Source organism: Vipera berus, assembly GCF_964194415.1.
Source record: "Vipera berus genome assembly, chromosome: 3".
NCBI classification, from domain to species: Eukaryota; Metazoa; Chordata; class Lepidosauria; order Squamata; family Viperidae; genus Vipera; species Vipera berus.
The window spans coordinates 189,385,092-189,405,350 of NC_138204.1; the positions used below are offsets into that span (position 1 = coordinate 189,385,092).

The following is a 20,259-nucleotide window of genomic DNA, read 5'->3' on the forward strand; positions in this document are numbered from 1 at the left end:
TGAACACCACAGGAATCTGGTAGCCCCTTTTCAGCACTTTTTCACAAGTCTTATGACTTTTAATGAAATTTAATAGTCTGAGAGGGGTCTACCAGACTCCTTTTGTTGTGTTCTACATTCCTAGGATTCTTTTTGGCTGCCATAGACTGACACAGTTCTCCTGTAATATCTACACCAAACTAAAGACTGGGTGTAGCCTCAACAGTTACTGCTCATTAGTACACTTGAGCTTTTAGTGGAAGAGAGTTTATTTTATTGGTTGTTGTTGAAGCGGCTCATCTGCTCATCGTGGATTTCCTGCTCAAATAGCAGCACACAGAAGGGGGAAGAGAAAGAGCGAAGAGGCTATTCATATTCATATCAGTTTCCACTCTACATCAGGCAGCTGTTTGTTCTGTTGCTTACTTAGAGTGAGATCACCATTCCATTTCTGAAGTTACAGCAGCTTTCCCTCTAAAGTAAGGAGGATATCGTTCATGGGTGAGCCACCGTATAACTCCTTTTTACCTTTACTGATTAATTTCAGGTAGGAATGACTTTTCCTTTTGATATGTTCGGGTCGTTAGAAAGGGACCATTGAAAAGGTAAAGCAAGGGAGGATCTTGTTTTTCAAATTACATTTTAAAAATGTTCATTGGAAAACATACTTTCTTAACTAGCTCTTCCAAGATACTTGGGACTACAGCTTGCATCATACCCCATCACTGTGTGTTGTAGTCCTATGGATCTGGTAAGTACTAGGTTAGAGAAACTGAAACAGAGGAACTTTTTCAATATTGTAGATAAGCAGAAAAATAGCATGTGGTACTAGGAAATATTAGGAGGTAGGGACCGCTGCATATGAAATTGTATCATCCATTCAAAGGATAGGAGGATTTAGTTCAATAGTGTAACATTTGGAAAGACATTTCTTGATGACAGTTTTGTTTTATACATTTAGGATATTCCAGCTTGGGCAAATGTTCATACAACAAACACTTCTCTTACAGCTTACTTTTAATCATACTCAATAGCTATATTGTATATTGAGGTCTGTTTCAGCTGATTTTCCAGTACTATAGTTGATCTCATACATGGTTTAGTATAGCTATTTTTTTCCACGTACCCATTAATTATTTAGAAACTAGTAAAGGCATTTCTATTACATGATGCATTATTTAAGAGTCTTTTATTTCATTTGTATACGTAGGCATCTCACCCAAGTGAACTGTCAAAAGTTTCAAACCCCTCACCGATGATTCACCTCCATTTACTTCTGAAGATATTACTTTAAGTAGGCAAGGGGTGGTAAACTCAAATGAACTTTGCATGGCTGGGTTTCATTGCCAATTCATGCTGTAACAAATACGATGAGCTAGCTAGAAAATATTTATAGATACATCACTGTGATTTTGAACAAATGGTTAGATGAAACATCTTGGGGCAATTTATGCTATCTCTCAGGAAAATTTTCCTAAGATTATGAAAGTAATGTTTGATGCAAACCATAACAGCCAGGCATTTAGTATTGTAAATCTATTTAACTGTTCCATGAGCTCATCCAGTACTGTAAAAGTAGATAAACAAATGTTCTACTGATGTAATTCTCACAGTTCGTTGCCACTGGACATGTTGTCCAAGGCTCATAGGAGTTGAACTCCAAAACAGAGATCTGTTTTTAGTCTACATACTGTCTTTCCATGCACCAGTAGTAAGCAATATCAACTTCACCAGACCAGGAACTCGGAGCAGAGAAGTGATATAAGTCTCTGCCCAGGGGAAGGAAAGAAGCAAAGAACCGAAGAGATAAGAGAAGACAGAATTTAAACTGAGTTCTGGCTCAAACGTCAGCTGAAGTAGTAAAGATAGTGAAAAGTGGAAGGTCAAAGTAGGGTCACAGACTTGTGATACCCTAATTATGAACAAAATCATTATATATTTTTGGTGGACTACAGGCCCTTTCATGAGAAAGGGTACATTCCTGATTCAACAAAAATCTATATAGATGCTGTTATGAAGAATAGGAGTCAGTTTATTAATTTCTTACAAGATGTATCTTCATCCACAACATAAAAAAATCCATTTCCCTTGGTCTTACTTTTCTCAATTTTCCCCTACAAGAATTATTTTTAAAATAATGTCTTTTTGCAATTTAGAATCATTCTGCATATTTATTGAACTCATAATTACAAAATGCAAAATAATGCTAAAGGGAGGTTTAACTGTTGTACAATTAAACCAAATGATATTGCTAGTTCACATTATAAACTTTTGGTAAAACAAAAATGCTCTTGGTTTAATCTAAGCTTTTAATGTTCACTTAGCAAAGGCTCTTCACATTTTTGGACAGGTCATTCTGCCCTAGTTTATTCATCATTTCACCAAGCCACCTATCAAATAAACACAGTACATCATCACCATCACTAAATAATTTGATTTTCTTAATTCTCTCCTACCCACCCCCCACCCCCTCAGGCTAAAGAATATAATCTAATGGGCTCAAGTACTAAATATCTGATTTTTACTGTGCTGCTTAATTCTTTAGAGTGTTTGTCAAGAAAAATGAGCAAAGTAATATTCCCTATCAAAGATCGACTTATGCATTTCAGTAGGCTTTCTTTGGCTGTTTTGTAATAACACGGTAATTATTCTGAAGAATGATAGCCTGACTTGAAAGAAAGTATCCCACCACATTTTTTTACACTAGATTATAAATAATTGTCTGAATTTTCTTTGAATCCAAATGTATTGAGGATGGCACGCAAACAAGGAAAACAAGATTGAAAATAGTTTTGTGAGGACTTTCCCCTAATATATACTTTCCCTAAACAGAAAGTAAATCCTACACTCACATTGATAATGTTACCTAGCTGGTTAATGAAATGTCTGCAAGCCTCAGTTCAACCCTGAGCTACATATAATCTCTTCTATTGATTTCCTGAATTGCATTTTTTTAAAAAAAATGGTGAATGCATTGCAAATTTGGAGTCAGGAGAAATGTGGAGAATAATTAGAATTGTATTAAAATTCTAATTATTAAAAATGTGATATGTTCACATTCAAATATGAACTGCATAAATTTATTCCACATCCCTGCTGACAGTCAACTTGCAATGACTTCTCTGTATATATGCTATAGCTGCATTCTTTCAGGATCTTAAATATGTTGGTTTCTTCATTTTAGCGGAGGAACTCTGAAGGTCTTTGTTGATTCTTAGCTATTTTTTGTCATTAAGGCAAATGAGAACATTCAGGAATTATTGCTGCCAGCTGGTAAACTTGGAATAATTTGTGTATTGCTGGGCTTGTTTGTTGTAATACACTAATATCAAAATAAGTCAAGAAACTACAGTTTCATTCTATGGGTTATGCGTGGCAGGCTATTTCCACAGAAGTAATTCTGGCTATCAATTTGAGATAATATACTGTAGCTGGGCTCACATTTTAAGTAAAGTTAGTCAAAGTTATTTTAATCATGATTTCTGCAACAAGCTTCAGTGACTTTATTCACAAAAGATGCTGAACCAAATGGCATTGTGGGTTAGCATAAGAATCCAATTATAATTTCTTGGGTCAAAGGAAAGCTGCAATGCATAAAGTACTACATGCATGAATTAGAAAATGTCTATGGAGCAACAATATTCATGTTCAATATGAAAAAAAAAAGCTGCGATAGCTGAGGTTAGTCAGTGTTTCTCTGGCTGAAAGAAGATACTTTATATTGTGTAATAAGAAGAGAAGTGGAGGAAGTGGAGATTAACTCCATGTTATTTATTTATCACATTTAGAAACCATCCATCTCCCTCACAGAACAACTCTAGATGATGTACAAATAGACATAAAAACAGAAATGTTATATATAAACATAATAAAAACAGTTAAAAACAAAATTAAATTAATATTAGATGACTACCTCAAGTGGCTGAAACTGGGAAGTTAGAAGGCAGATCTGAGGAGATAACTTTGGATGCTCCAGAATCTGATAGGGCTTCCTTAAATATTTCTCAGATATTGTAGCAAAAAAATATACTCATTTTTCTTTTTTCTTTTTAGTGTTTACCTATCAGTGCAGTGGCTCAGTGGGTTAGGACGCTGAGCTTGTCGATCAGAAGATCGGCAGTTTGGCAGGTCGAATCCCGAGTGCCATGTAGCAGAGTGAGCGCCTGTTACTCATCCCAGCTTCTGACAATCTAGCAGTTCGAAAGCACGAAAAAATGCAAGTAGAAAAATAGGGACCACTACAGTGGGAAGGTAACAGTGTTCCGTGCGCCTTTGGCGTCTAGTCATGCCGGCCACATGACTAGTTTGTCCTCGGACAAACGCTGGCTCTTCAGCTTTGAAACGGAGATGAGCATCGGCCCCTAGAGTCGGAAACGACTAGCACACATGTGTGGGGGAACCTTTACCTTTACCTTACCAGTGCAAGGTGTGTTCTTTTTCCAGATCAACCAAGTGTTGATCCATTGGATGCAACAAGAATTGACTGACTGATGACCTGTTGCCCAATCCTAGCATTGTAGGGTAAGAGAAAGTGACTGTCAATTGCACTGAGATTCTACCTTTTGTTTGAGAACTTAAAGTGCTTTATATGACTCATATCTCCTAATTCCCAATCGTGTGGGTTGCCTGAAAGACAGTGATTGGTCCAAATTTTCTAGTGACAGTCCCTGAGTCACTTTAGCAACACAAGTCAATTATCCCCCTAGTAGTATTCTGCATGTAGAAATGGAAGAAATACTATACTAGCCTTCAAAAAATATTGAGTCAATCTTGGATAGTCCCTTGTATGGTTTTAACTTTGCTGCATAAGGTGCTCTCAAAAGAAAGTTCTCCAAATTAAATTTCCATGTGTAGTACACAAAGCAATAGCTAAACTTTATGTGGTGCCTATCACTGCTTAGGCTTCTAGTAAAAATTAATCATAGTAATATTATGTACCATGTATTAACTAGTATTTTAAATTTCTAACCAAAGCCAATAAACTTTTGTTTTTATCTAGGAAAGGTCTGGAATCAGTCTTTCAAAGTCTGCTTTTCATGAACCATAAAATCATAATTTTATTATGAAAACTTTTCTGCAAAGAAAAATAGGCCTTCTAATCATGAATTTTAGACTTAAATGTTTTCTTTCTTGTCCTGTCCGCTGTCCAAGCAAAGCACTCTAATCTTATAAAACAAGTGCATTAGGTGTATCTGCAATGAGGGGCAGTTACATGTAGGAAAACCCCTGGAGCACCAGAGGTTCTGGCGTTAGACTTGGATGAAAACTTGATGGGGTTCTGTGAAAGACTAAGGAAATAAACAAAGAATTCACTTTAATTACAAGAGTTTGGATTAGGGGTTCTAGGTGATGTTGATGTTGATTATTATTATTAAACTAACATATCCAATGGCTTGAAAAATATTTGAAAACTCTTGGCCTACTGATAACAGAAATGAGCCTCCATGCAATTAAAGTGTTATAGTATAACTGTTCCTTGTTTCCACATTTTTTTACCCAGACAAAACATTCTCTCGTTCTTATTTCCAGGTAATGATTAACTGAAGATGACGGGTCCTTGGACAACATGCTGCAATAAAAAACACAAACCCAAGAATGAATTACAAGAGTTGGACTCAGTGGCAGAGAACAAGAAGGAAAAAATGCAAATGAAACAAGAAATCACCTTGCTTAATGGCATTTCTTTAATTGTAGGGAACATGATTGGCTCAGGAATATTTGTATCACCCAAGGGTGTGCTAATGTATAGTGGCTCATATGGACTCGCACTACTACTCTGGGCCCTTGGCGGGATCTTCTCTTTGTTTGGAGCATTGTGTTATGCTGAACTGGGGACATCCATAATTAAATCAGGAGCAAGCTATGCCTATATTCTAGAAGCTTTTGGAGGATTTATAGCATTTATCAGACTATGGTCTTCCTTGTTGATCATTGAACCTACCACGCAGGCAATCATAGCAATTACTTTTGCTAATTACATTGTTCAGCCAATATTTCCATTTTGTGAGCCACCCTATGGAGCAGTTAGATTGATTGCAGCAGCCTGCATCTGTAAGTAAAATTTCACTTGGTCAAAGCAATAATTTATTATATATGGTACAGTTTTAGAATATAATATGTTTTATTCATTTTCTGGAACAACAGTGAGCCAAAAAAATTCCAGAAACTGCCATTTTATCAGAAGAACTTTCTAAATTCTTATTAGCTCAGTAGACTTGGTTTGAAGATGAAAACAATTAAATATGGAAGGTTTTTGTATAGTTTCCTGCTAACTACCAGAGAGGGAAGAGTGTGCATGCAGATGATTTTAGATTTTGGTTTTCATTGGAAATGTCTCCTTTGTCCTTTAGATCCTTTAGATCTAGTCTACCCCCTTTGTCCTTTAACCCAACATTATAACTTTGGACATGCGATCTAGACAATGGCAATCTGGTGGCTTCCAGCTATTTTGAGCAACATATTCACAATTAACTATTATTGGCCTTGCACCTAAAAATGGTCATATATTGTTATATATATATATATATATATTCAACATATAACTGAAACTGAACTTCTTTTCACCTTCCCAACACCCCTTAATATCATTTACATTTCAGCTCTTTAAAAATAGGAAGTTGAAATGAAACAGAGAGGTTTGACAAACCCATATAAATTAAATGTCTGAGGAAAGAATTCAAAAGATTGTGCAATCTTTTCAATGTTTAATGAAAATTGTAATACTGCACTCAGTGTGATTTTTTCCCCCTGAAAATATGTGCCGTATTGTAACAAATTCTCACAATTTGTCTTAATCAGCCTGATGGAGAAATAAGAGGACATTTAGGATGGCATGTCTTCATTGTTTACTCTTATGATCTGACTGATAAGATTATATTTCCATTCCAAAACTGGCAAATCTGGTTAAACATGCTCAGAAATTACAGCATTATCTATCAGATAAACCATTTACTAATCAGTATTATTTTTTTTAAAGAATAGTTTATATTGTTCCAATTGTTTTGGTTTCTGCCACCCGCTGAAGGGATATGGAGGAAAAAGAGATGACTCATTTTTATCTATATGCTGCTAGCAAATTTGTTTTAGGACTGCATTGGGTGCTGACCTTTACAGGTGGTTTTTGTTTAGCAAATGCTTCTTTTAGTGACCATTCACAGTTAAGGCAATGATGAAAAAGTAACTTTATGACCAATCCCTGCATTTACAATCTTCAAAGGTCTCTAAAGCAAAAGAAAACTGAAGCATAGTCATAGGCACAATTGTAATTTTATTTAGCAACTGCTTCACTTAGCAATTGAGTTGCTGGTCCCAAGTATGGTGCTAAACAAGGACTACCTATAGTTCTTTAATACATTCACCTACACTTTCAAAAAGTAGCCAGACTGTTAAAAGAGATACTTCAAATAGCTTGGGTGTTCTAATTAAATGCAGCTAACAATGTTTATTATGTTTGTTTCCTATTTTTTGTAAGGCTCCCTGACTTTTATTAATTGTGTCAATGTGAAGTGGGGAACCCGAGTACAGGATCTTTTCACATATGCAAAAGTGATGGCTCTTATCATGGTCATAGCTGTGGGCCTTTATAAAATTAGTCAAGGTAAGAAGGAACTTACTGTTATAAATATGGCAAAATAAATAGTAGTTAGAGGCAACCATTGATTTTAAGTCAGATATTACCATTTCGCTCTATGGTATCAGTGTGTATATATTTGACATGATTCATTCCTCTTATGCAGGAAAAAAAAACATTGTGATCCATTGTTCTAGGGTCATGGACCTCTTGGCACTTTGTTTCCACACAACTCTTGTTTCCAATTTCTACAATGCTCTGAATAACTTGATATTGGACATGCAGATCTATGGTTGTAACTGAGTAAATTATATTAATTATTCTTATGACTGTAGAGCAGAGAACACATCAAAATACCTAGTTTTTAAGGGTGGATAAGACAATCTTTATCAGCATCCCATCCTTCTTGAAATCCATTTTTTTTTGTAGTGTGTCAAAATCTTAGCCATCATTATTTCCAAAAACACCTTTAACCATATACTGCTAGCAGATCATTATTAGATTGCAGCAATTATCCTGAGCAATCCAGATGTAGTTTTTTGTTTTATATTTTATAACAGGGAGCTGCTCTGAGTTCGTTCATTATCGTTATTAGCTCTTCTTCTTTTTAAATCTAATGGAGGCAAAGTAACTCTAGTAAAGAAAATTCTTGGAAGAATGTGTCATTGTATAGATTAGAACTTGCTTCCAAGCGGCGTATTTCTAATGATCTTTTGTGACTTATCTCCTCTGGTGCCAGAAAACTGGTATGAAGAGACTTGCTTCCCAGAAGGGTAAAAAGAATATACAAGCAATATAACCAACTATGAATTGAGTTATGGAAAGGAAAAATGTGACCATGATTTTTATGCAGTGAATATTTCACTTCTGCCCACTTTTACCTGAGTACATATAAAATACCTATATGCCTAAATTTAAACAAAACCTCAAATTTCTCATGTTTCCATAGGAAAAACTGAAAACCTTAAGGAACCATTTGAAGGTTCCACAACAAATGCAGGATTTATTGCACTTGCTCTTTATTCTGCCCTCTATTCCTACTCTGGATGGGATACATTGAATTTTGTCACTGAAGAAATTAAAAACCCAGAAAGGTATGTATTTGTGCTGGATAAATATATCTCTTCCTCTTCTTTTTGCATCTGGCATGGGTTTTTTTATGTACCGGTATATATATTTGAGTAAGGTCAGTAATGTAGAAAGATACATTCATATATAAACTGCTGTATTAATACTTGCTTTATCCGTTTGGATTTATCCTTAATTCAGGTGTATTTAATGTATTCTGCTGTTTTATTTCTTTCTTCAGAAACCTTCCACTTTCCATTGCCATATCAATGCCTATAGTGACTATTATTTACTTGCTGACCAATGTGGCCTACTATGTCGTGTTGGATATGTCTGCTCTCTTAACAAGTGATGCCGTGGCTGTGGTATGTTGTGCATTATAAATTGTTGGGTGCATCTGATGCGCAGCCTTCCCCAATCGCAGAAAATCTACAGGTATTGGATTGCAACTCCAAGAGTTTCAATGCATCTGAAGAACAGCAGGTTGAAGAAGGCTGACCTGAGTAATAAACACATTATACATTTTTTATGTCTACTTACCACTTGCCTTTCATGCAGTCCAAACACAATGTCCATAGTGCTCCTTTCATCAAAATAACAAAAGCAGTGCTGTGATATTGCACCACAACTCCATCCCTTTGGGATCTCTGTGATGTCATGAGGCACATACAAAAGCACAGGATAAAATGGAATAGCATTGTTTTCATCAGACGCATATGTTATAGGTGCTACTGAGCCAAACTTCTCATTTGTTGGCTATGGGAAATCTATGTTGGATAGAGACAGCATGTGACTAAATCAATTACACTCTTTGTTGATTTTAAAACCTAGTAGTCTTTTAGATTTTGAGTCATAGAAATATACATCAGGCTTAGTATCAGCTCATTTTCTTAGATGCTTTGACACAAGAAGCAACATGTGCAATAGAAAAAACCATGAGTTCCTGGAAAGCCAGATAATTTAGTACTTTTGCAGTATCACTAGAACTAGATGGCTGAATCTTTTTTGGCCCACTGGAGGTAGGAGAGGTATTGCAATTGTTTAAGGGTGCAAATGCAAGCAAAAATCACCTGGTAAACAAACCAATATTTTCATGTAAACTGAACATCCCTGCCCCATGGTCTGAAATATTACAATCAAAATGCAATCATTTTGCTAATGAATTTTAGATCTTGCTGGATGCTGAGAGCTGCATGCAATTCATTGGTTGCCTGCTCTTTTAAAATTTATGAGATGGCAATTTATGGATATAGCAATGACTCCTTGTTTTCAAGTGATGGAATTTATTATGAGTATAATTCTGAATTAAAGTTGTAGGTAGTAAATAAGGAAATAAGATATATTTGCAATCTTTATATATTTTGCAATCTTTAAAAGTTTGAGAGTTTAGAAACAGAATTACGGTAGACATTTTTATCAGTGATTAAGGGACAAAAATAGAGAGATATAAATTATTCAGAACATGTAGAAAAGCAATAGTTAAGAACTAAGAATCTGGGAAATAGACAGGAAGCTGTTAGAAATTATCACTAAGCAACATTATCATTGCCTTGCAAATGTAACCTCCTGATTCTGAATTAGCAAGATTGTGTCTTGCTTTTAAAGTGAGTTATTATTCTGAAGAAGCAACCCATGTTTTGGAAGCTATCAAATGTTCTTCTTTGGGAATACTTTGACCCTGGGAGTTACTTTACTTTAGAGCAGTAAGTTCCATGGACCTTAAACAGAGGACATAAATAGACAGAGACACAGGACTCCTTTCCCATGAATTGTTGTTTCTCATCCAACATTTGAATCCAGTGTTGATTCAGAAACATCTCTTTCGAATTGCAGCATGGTCAATCTGACCTCTGAACACTAAAGTGGAATACTGGTGGAAAGCAGAACAGAAATATCAACTCTATATCAAGAATCAGCAGTATGTTGCCCATAGGTTCCCACTAGGTTCCATACCCTTGGATTTTTTTTTCTTTTTTTCATTTTATTACAGTGATAATAAATTATTATCTTATTTACAAAATAATTAAAGCAAAGATAAGTATACTTATAAAATGATTGGTGTGCTGTATGGAGGTTTGGCAATCCACCTGTCCAGGATAATCATAACAACAACATGATAGAAAGCATCCACACGGGCTGGAGGAACTGATAGGCACAACCTCTAGTTTGTGTTTTGGTCAATAGATGTTTTGTTATTGGTCACAATAATTTGGCTACCATTTTTTTATAAACAAGCTAAACATGATAGGGCGGAGTGTCCAAATGTTCTGATACTTTCACCCCAAATAACTAAAGCAGTGTTACAACATCACAAACCAAGCTCCTTTTGTGTGTGTGCAGCATCGTGGTACTGTTTTTATCATTTGTTCCCCTCACCCACCCACCCCCGTTCCCATGGGCACCTTTCTTATACTGTAGTATGCTTTCAATATTCTAAACCAGCCTGCCAGTTCAAAAGGTTTACGTCTTTCTAAGTTATCACACTTGAATGCAACTTTCTATTTAATTGGAGTGACTAACTTGTGAGAATATCTCATTACCAGTCAGGAAAAGCTTTTATTTAAAATGATAGAACCAAATTATTTTTTTCTACAACATACACAATGTACATAAGTACTCAGTATCCTTAATTTTCTCACTCCTTTATTCTCACAATAAGATGATTATTGAGAGGTCCTTGGTGCTCTTTGAGCTTGGTTATTTTCTTGCAGATGTTTCATTACTCAAACTAGGTAACATCCTCAGTGCACTGATTACATTAGCTAGCTTAGGTAATGAAACCTCTGCAAGAAAAGCCTCTTTAACATGGTCATCTCCAGATACAGTTTGGAATACAATTTGCAGGCAATATAAAGAGAAGACATTATTTGCAAAGTTGCTGAGATTCTTGACCATATAGTTTCAACACTTCAGGAGTCCCCCATGTTAGGAAACTTTACTGTAGAACAAATATGAGTAAAGGTTCTCCGGTCGTGGATGACTCTAGGGCGAGGTGTTCATCTCCGTTTCTTGGCCAAGGGAGCCAGTGTTGTCCAAAGACATTTTCCATGTTCATGTGGCCAGCATGTCTATATGCCAAAGATGCATGGAATGCTGTTACCTTCCCAGCGAAATGATACCTATTAATCTACTTGCATTTGCATGCTTTTGAAATGCTAGGTGGGTAGAAGCAAATAAGATAGATGATTATTTCTTTCACTACCTACAGAAAATTTGGGACTCTACAAAATTCTCCCATGTTTATTAAAAAGTCTTATCACATCATCATAATTATTTTATGGCTTTATTGTCTTTTATTACTTAATCACTAGAAATCTAGTTGTCCCTGTTAGGTACCTAATTCAAAGACTCTGTCAAGATGCTGGTTTTGTCAGAATTCACTGAGTATAATTTTATGCTAGAACTTAAATTTTCATGCAGTCAATTTCCCTGACTTAGGGAGCTAGCTGAATGAATCTTTTCTTTTATGTTTTTCTGTTGCAGACATTTGGTAATGAAACTCTTAGCCATGCTAAATGGATCATTCCTATTGCAGTGGCAATGTCTTGTTATGGAGGATTAAACTCATCAATTATTGCAGCTTCAAGGTATGAGACACTAGGAAATGAACACTGGGCTGATAAGTCAGTAGCCAATTCTTAATAAATGTTTCTGTTGTGCAATGTAATGCTGAGCATAAATAGCTTTTAAAAATTCTTCCTCAGGCTTTTTAGGAAAAGAAACTGGGTGAATCATTTCTTGAATTTTCTCTAGGGAAAAGAGTTTTCCAGCAATCTATGAATGGTAGGAGGCACCACTAGTCAAAAAGCCAAAGAGGAGGCGAACTCATGATCTCCCTTGGAATTTAATTGAAACCAAAATAGGCTGGAAATTACTGGAGAAACTACTGTGAAAATTAAGCAATTCTCGTCTATCCCATGGTCTACTGATTAAGTGAAAAAGCATCATATTCCACCCATGAGAATGTCACCAAAATTATCTATCCTATTGTGAGGGGAATAAAATGCTATTTTATTAAATTGTATGTGGAATGATAGATAGATAGACAGATAGATAGACAGATAGATAGATGATAGATAGATAGATAGATAGATAGATAGATAGATAGATAGATAGATAGATAGATAGATAGATAGATAGATGATAGATAGATAGATAGATAGAGCATACTCCTATTTTGTTATCACTCTTTTTCTCTTAAGAGACTACTCTTCTTTGTTTCTTTTCCTCAAACCATCAGACATCAATGGTAGCAAGATTCAGTCTCATTTTAGGAAAGGCCTGTTACAAGGATCAGATGCTACATCTGTGATAATTCCATCATTCCCCAACCAACATGGCCAACTTTGTATGCAACAGCCATGCTAGCTGAAACTTCTGGAAGTTGAAGACCAATACATTTGTTGGGGGGACACTGGGTTAAAGACACCTGATTTCAGGACACCACACAAATTTATTGTACTATCAGCCCAGAAATTTATGGTAATGTGTGCTTTTAATACCCCCCACCATAATGCTTTCTGCTCATTCATTAATTCCTGAAAGTGGCTCAAGAAGCAACCGTGTATTTTCTTTAAACAAGACAGCTAAAAGCTATTCCTTTTATCAATATGTCTATGAAGCTGAATCTGTTTTTTCTTCCTTCTGGTTCCCTCTAGTGTCCAGCTTTTAAAGTCTCTTTGAAATCCTGTCTTTAAAAGTATAACAGCAAGGATACTTATAATTAATTCCGAAATCTTATTTCAAAGCCACCAGACCCTTAGTCCATTTGTAGCTTTCCAAGATCAAGGTTCTAATCATCCTTTTATTCCAAAAGGAAAAAAATTAAATTTGCATTTAAAATTTCTTTTGCTAAGAATTGAATGAAAATGATCCTGTGCTATAAAACATGTCATCCAACTGTTTTTGTAATACCTGAAGAGCAATAAACAAGCAGTTTATAAAAATGATTAGAAAAGGAAGTATGAAAACCCAGTGCCCTTTTGAAGGCACCAACCGTGGCTTGAGCAAGATAGGTCTTCCTTTGTCTCCAGAGACTGGCTGTCTTGCAATTTCTTCACAAGCAGCTATTACCGTATCTGGAGCACTTGTGGGAGATCTCAAGTTCTCGCCTTTTCCAGAGAGTAATTACAAAGACCCAGTCCCCTTTGCTGGCTCTTCATTCCACCACAGTTGTCAATTACACTTTTAGCAGAACTGTGCCATTTCTTTCTTGGAAATCTGTTTTCTAAAGAGAAGAGAAGCTGTTCAGAAATTTCTATTATGTACCAATTTTATATTAAGTGATTAAGAGCAATGTTTCCTGAAGGATCTCACTCTTCTACATACTGTTTAACTATCTTGACTATAAGAATATGGTCTTGAGCATTTATCCTGAGATTGAATAGGTGGTTACAAGACAGAGAAGGGGTTTTTTTAGCAATGGCACTGCATGTCAGCTTCCCAAAGAAGTTCCAATCTACTAGTTTTGAAAGCGTCGATTTCATATTTTATTTACACAAATAATATTTTATCCTGCACTGTGTCTTTGCCTAATTCAGGGAATTGCTGACCATGTATACATGATGTTAACAAACATTTCCACATGATTAATTTCATAATGGAATTACAAAGGGCAGTTTCTTATGGATAGTGTAGAGACTGCATCCATTAGCACTTCACCACAAGGAGCACAGCAGAGGATAAAATGTTGGACTCAATGCATGAAAATTCAGTTTCAAAACTCTAGTAAATAAAAATTTTAGGTAACTTTGCATCAATCATTTTTACTCAGTCTAATTCATTTCACACAAAAATTGTAAAGATGTTCTATTCTGAATTCTCTGAAGGACAAAATTAAAATTATACATTATTTTAAATGGGGAGGAGGAGTAAGAGGGAGTATCTATTTTATGCTATGATTTACATCAATATTATTGTGAATGTATAGAATTATACACTAATACTTTTTTCCCACTTTTGATAGACTTTTTTATGTTGGAGCTAGAGAAGGACATCTCCCTGATAGCCTGAGCTTAATTCATATAAAATGTTTCACCCCTGTTCCAGCTCTTGTTTTTAATGTAAGTAATGTAAAGCATAAGAGAATAAAGCTTTGCTTATTTTGAAACCTAGACTCATATATTTATTTAATGTGAACTGAGGCAAGCAATTGATTTTCACAATTGAATATATAGGCATTGTTCAAGCAGTCACAACAGTACCCAATTCATGTCTCTTTTGAAGACTGATTGGATTTAATAGTATGTCTTTGAGATTGGATATACGACTTCTAGTCAAATTATTCTCTAGCCATTTTATAAAAAAATAAGAGCAAGAACCATCAGCAACAACAAAATAAAGAAACTTCCCAAATGTAACTCTATAGCATCTGTCTGGAGATTGGGACCGCATTTTCCTTCATGGTCAGGTTCAAGGGCAACTAGCCCAAAAGAACACCTCCAATTGGTGCACTTTATCTGGTTAAAGCTGTTAGCAGTATAAACTAAATTTACGAGCCTGTAAACATCAGTTAAGACAAATCAGTGATTAAAAATCATTTAGAGCAGGCTGGGGAATTCTGGAAGTTGAACTCTACACATCTTGCCTTGGTGGAGCAGTGGGCTAATGCCTCCTTAAGTAACACCAGCTGCCTGCAATTAGTGCAGGTTCGCGTCCCACCAGGCTCAAGGTTGACTCAGCCTTCCATCCTTCCGAGGTAGGTAAAATGAGGACCCAGATTGTTGGGGGCAATAAGCTGACTTTGTAATAATGCCGCTTGGGGTGTGTGTGAAAGCCCTAATAAGCAGGCATATACATAGAATGAAGGCTATTGCTAAGCACATTTGATTTGTGCTTAGATTGTAAGCCGCCCTGAGTCTTCGGAGAAGGGCGGGATATAAATGGGATTAAAATAAAAAATAAAATAAATCTTAAAGTTGTGAAGTTGGTTCTCGAAAGTTGAAAACATTGATTTAAAGCATACATTTATTTTTTGCCTCTATACACTTCATTCTTTCTCTTTTATCTTCTGATAGGGTTTAATGACTTTGGTTTATCTCTTTGTGGAAGATGTCTTTCTCCTGATATATTACTACTGTTTCAGCTATTGGTTTTTTGTTGGACTATCCATTGCAGGATTAATATATTTAAGGTATATCCAGCCAGATAGACCAAGGCCCATTAAAGTAAGTACAGAAGAGAATTAATGCTTAAAATTGTAACCAGTTGTATATACCGTAGTTCTAGTTTTTATATTAAGCCTCTATAGAGAATTCCATTTATGAAACCATTGGCCTTTTGCCTATAGGGCAAAATATCTAGGCTGCAAAAATGCATATATTCACTGGGTGGCAACAAATAACTAGCATTTTCTGAATGTTTTAAGAGTTGGAAAATGGTGCCTAGATTAGAAGATTAGAAGTCTTTTAATTTGAGAAGCAAACAATTATTTCTAATATCTACTTTTTATCTGTTAAACTGGCTTTCAGGTTAAAGTGAAGATCAGATTGTTCTTGTTATTGTTGTTTTCAAGAATTTCAGATCATATACTAAGAAATATTCTTTGCCAAGGGTATAATTTTCTTCTGGGATATGAAACACAGTTATATAAAAGCTTTTTTGAAACTGTAAAAGTTGTGGTAATGAGAACATTTTTCAGGTGCACATACTTTAGCTTGGAATTATCTTTTTTTTATTTTCAGCTCAGTCTCTTCTTTCCCATTGTATATTGTATATGCACCGTTTTCCTTGTTATAGTGCCTCTCTATAGTGATACAATTAATTCTGTTATTGGAATTGGCATTGCACTCTCTGGAATTCCTGCTTACTTTTTGGGAGTTTATTTACCAGTAGAAAAGAGACCTAGGTATCTTCATTGGCTTTCTGGTAAGAAACTGTATAGTTTATTTACAATTTTACAAATGTATATCCTCTATATGCAACTTAAAGTTTAAAAGGGATAGATGGATGGAATAATCTTAACATGGATCAAATCACAAACTATTAACTTGTATTTATTTCAACTCCTATCCATCTAATGATAGTGGCATCTCTTTTAGAGGGCAAAATAGGTATAATGGCAACCTCAACCATGCAATTGAAGCTCCATGTGCTTTTACTGTGCTATCACAATAGCTTATGTATATGGAGATTCTCGAATCATCCAGGTCATGGTTCTCCCAAAAGTGCTTTTCCAAAGGCCTGGACTTTCTTAGTTTTTTCCCTTGAAAACATTTCACTTCTCATCCAAGACTTTTCTTCAGTTCAGAACTGAAGAAGTTTCTTGGATGAGAAGCAAAATGTTTTCAAGGAAAAAACCCAAGATAATTCAGTTGCCTTTGAAAAAGCAGCTTTGGGACACAATAACTTTAATTTCTGACACCTCCAGTCAGACACTCCTGCATGAGGGAGTCAACCATCCAATGTCCTAGAATGACATACATTCTTACTCACAAAATCTTGCACACAGTTTCCACAGTGGTTCCATTAAATTATAACTTTTAATGAGACAGGAGGGGGGGAAATGAAAACTGGGACTAATTCTGTAATGTATTGGGCTTTGTCTTGCTAAAGGAATATCACGTGGATTAATTGCTGGAAGGTTGCTCAAGCAGGGAAGCTGGCTAACGGCTCCCAGCTCCTCAGACAACCCGTCTCCAGTACCGCCATTGGCTGCCTCTAGAGCGGCAATAGGTTGCTTTAAACCTATTCACTGCTGCCTAGAGGCCAGGGTATAAATTGCTGCATTCGCAGCCCTGTTTCTCAGTTCAGTTCCTGCAAGCAATAAACAATGATCTTTGCTGAACTCACTCACCTCATCTCGTCATTGAAGCAACAAACTCAGTATCTAACAAATTCTTTCAACTATATTTGGTTAATTTAACTGTAGCTAAAATTTAATGTAAATTAGATTGAATGAAATAACATTTTGATCTTCATCTTTTGTCTTCACCCTGCCCTTTTTAAAAAAATGATGCAGTTGTCCTCACTATATCACTTCCTTAACTTTCAAAAAAAAAATTTATCCCTATATCACACCAGATTTCAGTAACCAATTTGTTATGGAAAGCAAGATTGCCATATTAATGAAGATTTTTACATCATAAGAAATTCCAGTAATGCTGATGTAATTACCATATTTATAATACGGTGACTTTATTTTGTCTTGCAGCTATCACTACACAGTATGTTCAAAAGTTATTCTATTGCTGTCTGACAGACAAGGACACTGAAACAGGGACATTGGAAATCAAAGCAAAGTAGACTTTTTTGGACAATTACTACACATATGAAGTGGATGTATAAAATTCAAGCAGCTGGATATATTCTTTTGTAGAACAAACCAAGAAATATATAACTGTACTGTGCAACATTTTGCAGGATTTTCTCCAGACTATGTTACTTTATCCACCTTTTCTTTATTGTTATCAATTTGAGGAATTTCTTCATGCCTGTTTCCTATATAACAATTACAGATTGATATTGTACCAAGGCAGGTACTTATAACGTGCCAGGGATTTAGAGTTTCCCATAAAAGTGACATAGATAACCAAATAGGAAGGAAAAATTAAAATAATGGCAGGAAGACAAACTAAAGATATCAAGTTTTAAAGTTTCAGGTTCATCCTTGTAAATTCTAAGGCATTGTCTTTTACAGACGGAAGGTGTCCAAATTATTTGGTGGATGAATATAACTAGTCTGCATCAGTGGAGTTCATCTTATGTCACTGAGTCAAAGAAATCCATGAAGGGTATCAGTGGAGATACTGTATGTCTTTGTACTGGTGCCTAATGTTTAGGTTCAATATTGAAACATCTAATGTTACTATCACTGTAATAGCACAGTGTGCCTTTTCTCCTTGGAGAATAATGTATTATGGAAAAATATAATTAGTAGAGAATCTTGCTGTTAGCAGCATCTTAAGAAGAGAAATAAGAGCTGTTAACATATCAGGAGTTCTATTCGTGATTCTGTAAATAACAGTTATGACACCAGTACCAGGCTCTCAGTAAGAACTATGTATGCCACACTATCATATTTTCTTCTAAAACTTCAACTATCTGTAATATTGTAAAATACTGTATGTGCCTGAATCAATTAACATTTTTATTTTCCATCAGTCCAAACGTTTTATATATTTTTAAAAAATGCATGCTGTATTGCTAGAAGACTTTGAAACTTACTTCAGTTTTGAATAAACCTTAGTTTTAAATAACTGCTTTGTGTGCCAGTGTATATGAAACTGAAGAATCATAATTCCCAGAATTTATGAATGTATAAAACTTTTTCTAGAACAGAACTAAAGTGATTTTCATCCCAAAGATTCCCTACAAAATTCTGCACCTGAAATTTATACAGGAATGTTCGTTCAACACATGCAAGTTTATAAAATATCACATTCTGATGGATTTAAAATAAGCTTTAGTCTTATTTTCTCTAGACCACTAGAATAGAACAATAGTATCTTAATTCATTTTTTCTGAAGTCAGGAAAAAAAAGTACTGTGATATTTTTGCAACAATTTGTAAAGTGCTATACTTGAATCAAAAAATTTTTTCTGGAGAATGAAAGAATCTGTGGAGTTTAGTGTGCAGTCCTAGAAAAAATATTCAATCCATCTAGATATTTCTTCCTATTAATCTCACAAGTTTACCAGGCTTTTAAAAGACATTTTAAAGGATGTTTCTCACAGTAATTGGACAGAGATGAACCCACAATGGTAGGTAATGCTAAAACAAGCTAGTTGTTCAACCAAACTTAAAAACGTTAAATTTCACTCTTGAAAATATATTTCTGACATTCCTCTTTTCCTCTCTTTTTCTGATCTATTCTTTTCTGTGGATTAGTACTTCTTTTTTAAATAGGTAATCTTATTGCAAAGTAGTTGAATGATAATATAACCAAACTATATATCAGTATTGTATTTAATTATGGCATATTTTTAGTTCACCCTAAGTCTGTTTTTGGTCCCTGAAGTTGTTCTTTGCTCAGTCATCTGCACAGGAGTGCAGCTTTATTTGGACTGGAAGAGAAAGGAAGAAAGGAGATTGAGATTGACCCAGGATCATTTGTTTCAAATCCTCAAACATAGAATATTGTATGTCATATCTAGATAAATAAATGTGTTCTTTATCAGACACCAAATATACAGTGGGAGAATTCTTAGTATTAATAATACTGTTGAAAAGTTCATTTGTTCCCAGATTTATATTAAGGTTAAAGTGGTATTAATACTTTACGTGATCTTGATTCTATCCCTCTGTTAATGCAGCCTAGCACTGTGTTGGCTTTTTTGGCAGCTGCAGCACACTGCTGGCTCATATTTAAGTGATTGTCCACTAGGACTCCGAGATCCCTCTCACAGTTGCTACTATTGAACAAGGTACCACCTATACTATACCTGTACATTTGGTTTTTCTTGCCTAAATATAGAAGCTTATTTTTTTCACCATTGAATTTCATTTTGTTAGATAACGCCCAGTGTTCAAGTCTGTCCAGATCCTCCTGTATCTTAAACCCATCTTCTGAAGTGCTGGCTATTCCTGCCAGCTTGGTGTCATCTGCAAATTTGATGAGTTCCCCATGTATCCCCTTGTCTAAATCATTGATGAAGATCTTGAAAAGCACTGGGTCTAGAACAGAGCCCTGGGGCACCCGACTA

General features: G+C 35.3%; 1 protein-coding gene across 3 annotated transcripts; it reads left to right on the plus strand.

Annotated features, from left to right (window-relative positions):
• Window positions 1-344: 344 nt before the first annotated feature.
• LOC308664955 (Y+L amino acid transporter 2-like) lies at window positions 345-18,834 on the plus strand. 3 transcript variants are annotated; one of them, XM_081322514.1, is made up of 10 exons: window positions 345-480; window positions 5,509-6,030; window positions 7,451-7,576; window positions 8,499-8,643; window positions 8,859-8,982; window positions 12,101-12,204; window positions 14,583-14,679; window positions 15,634-15,783; window positions 16,300-16,483; window positions 17,769-18,834. In XM_081322514.1, the coding sequence occupies exons 2-10, from the start codon at window positions 5,526-5,528 to the stop codon at window positions 17,858-17,860; spliced, it is 1,527 nt and encodes a 508-aa protein (XP_081178640.1). In that variant the 5' UTR covers window positions 345-480; window positions 5,509-5,525; the 3' UTR covers window positions 17,861-18,834. The 3 variants fall into 3 exon arrangements, with proteins under 3 accessions (XP_081178640.1, XP_081178641.1, XP_081178642.1); XM_081322515.1 differs by having other exon boundaries at window positions 351-526; XM_081322516.1 differs by lacking the exon at window positions 345-480 and adding an exon at window positions 4,287-4,405.
• Window positions 18,835-20,259: the final 1,425 nt, after the last annotated feature.

What these genes read in the sequence shown, in the direction of transcription:
- LOC308664955 (XM_081322514.1), top strand. Translation starts at nt 5,526, where the DNA reads ATGACGGGTCCTTGGACAACATGCTGCAATAAAAAACACAAACCCAAG. An exon ending in CCTTTATAAAATTAGTCAAG is followed by an intron (nt 7,577 to 8,498) that starts GTAAGAAGGAAC and finishes ATGTTTCCATAG; the next exon opens with GAAAAACTGAAAACCTTAAG. An exon ending in GTATCTTCATTGGCTTTCTG is followed by an intron (nt 16,484 to 17,768) that starts GTAAGAAACTGT and finishes TTTGTCTTGCAG; the next exon opens with CTATCACTACACAGTATGTT.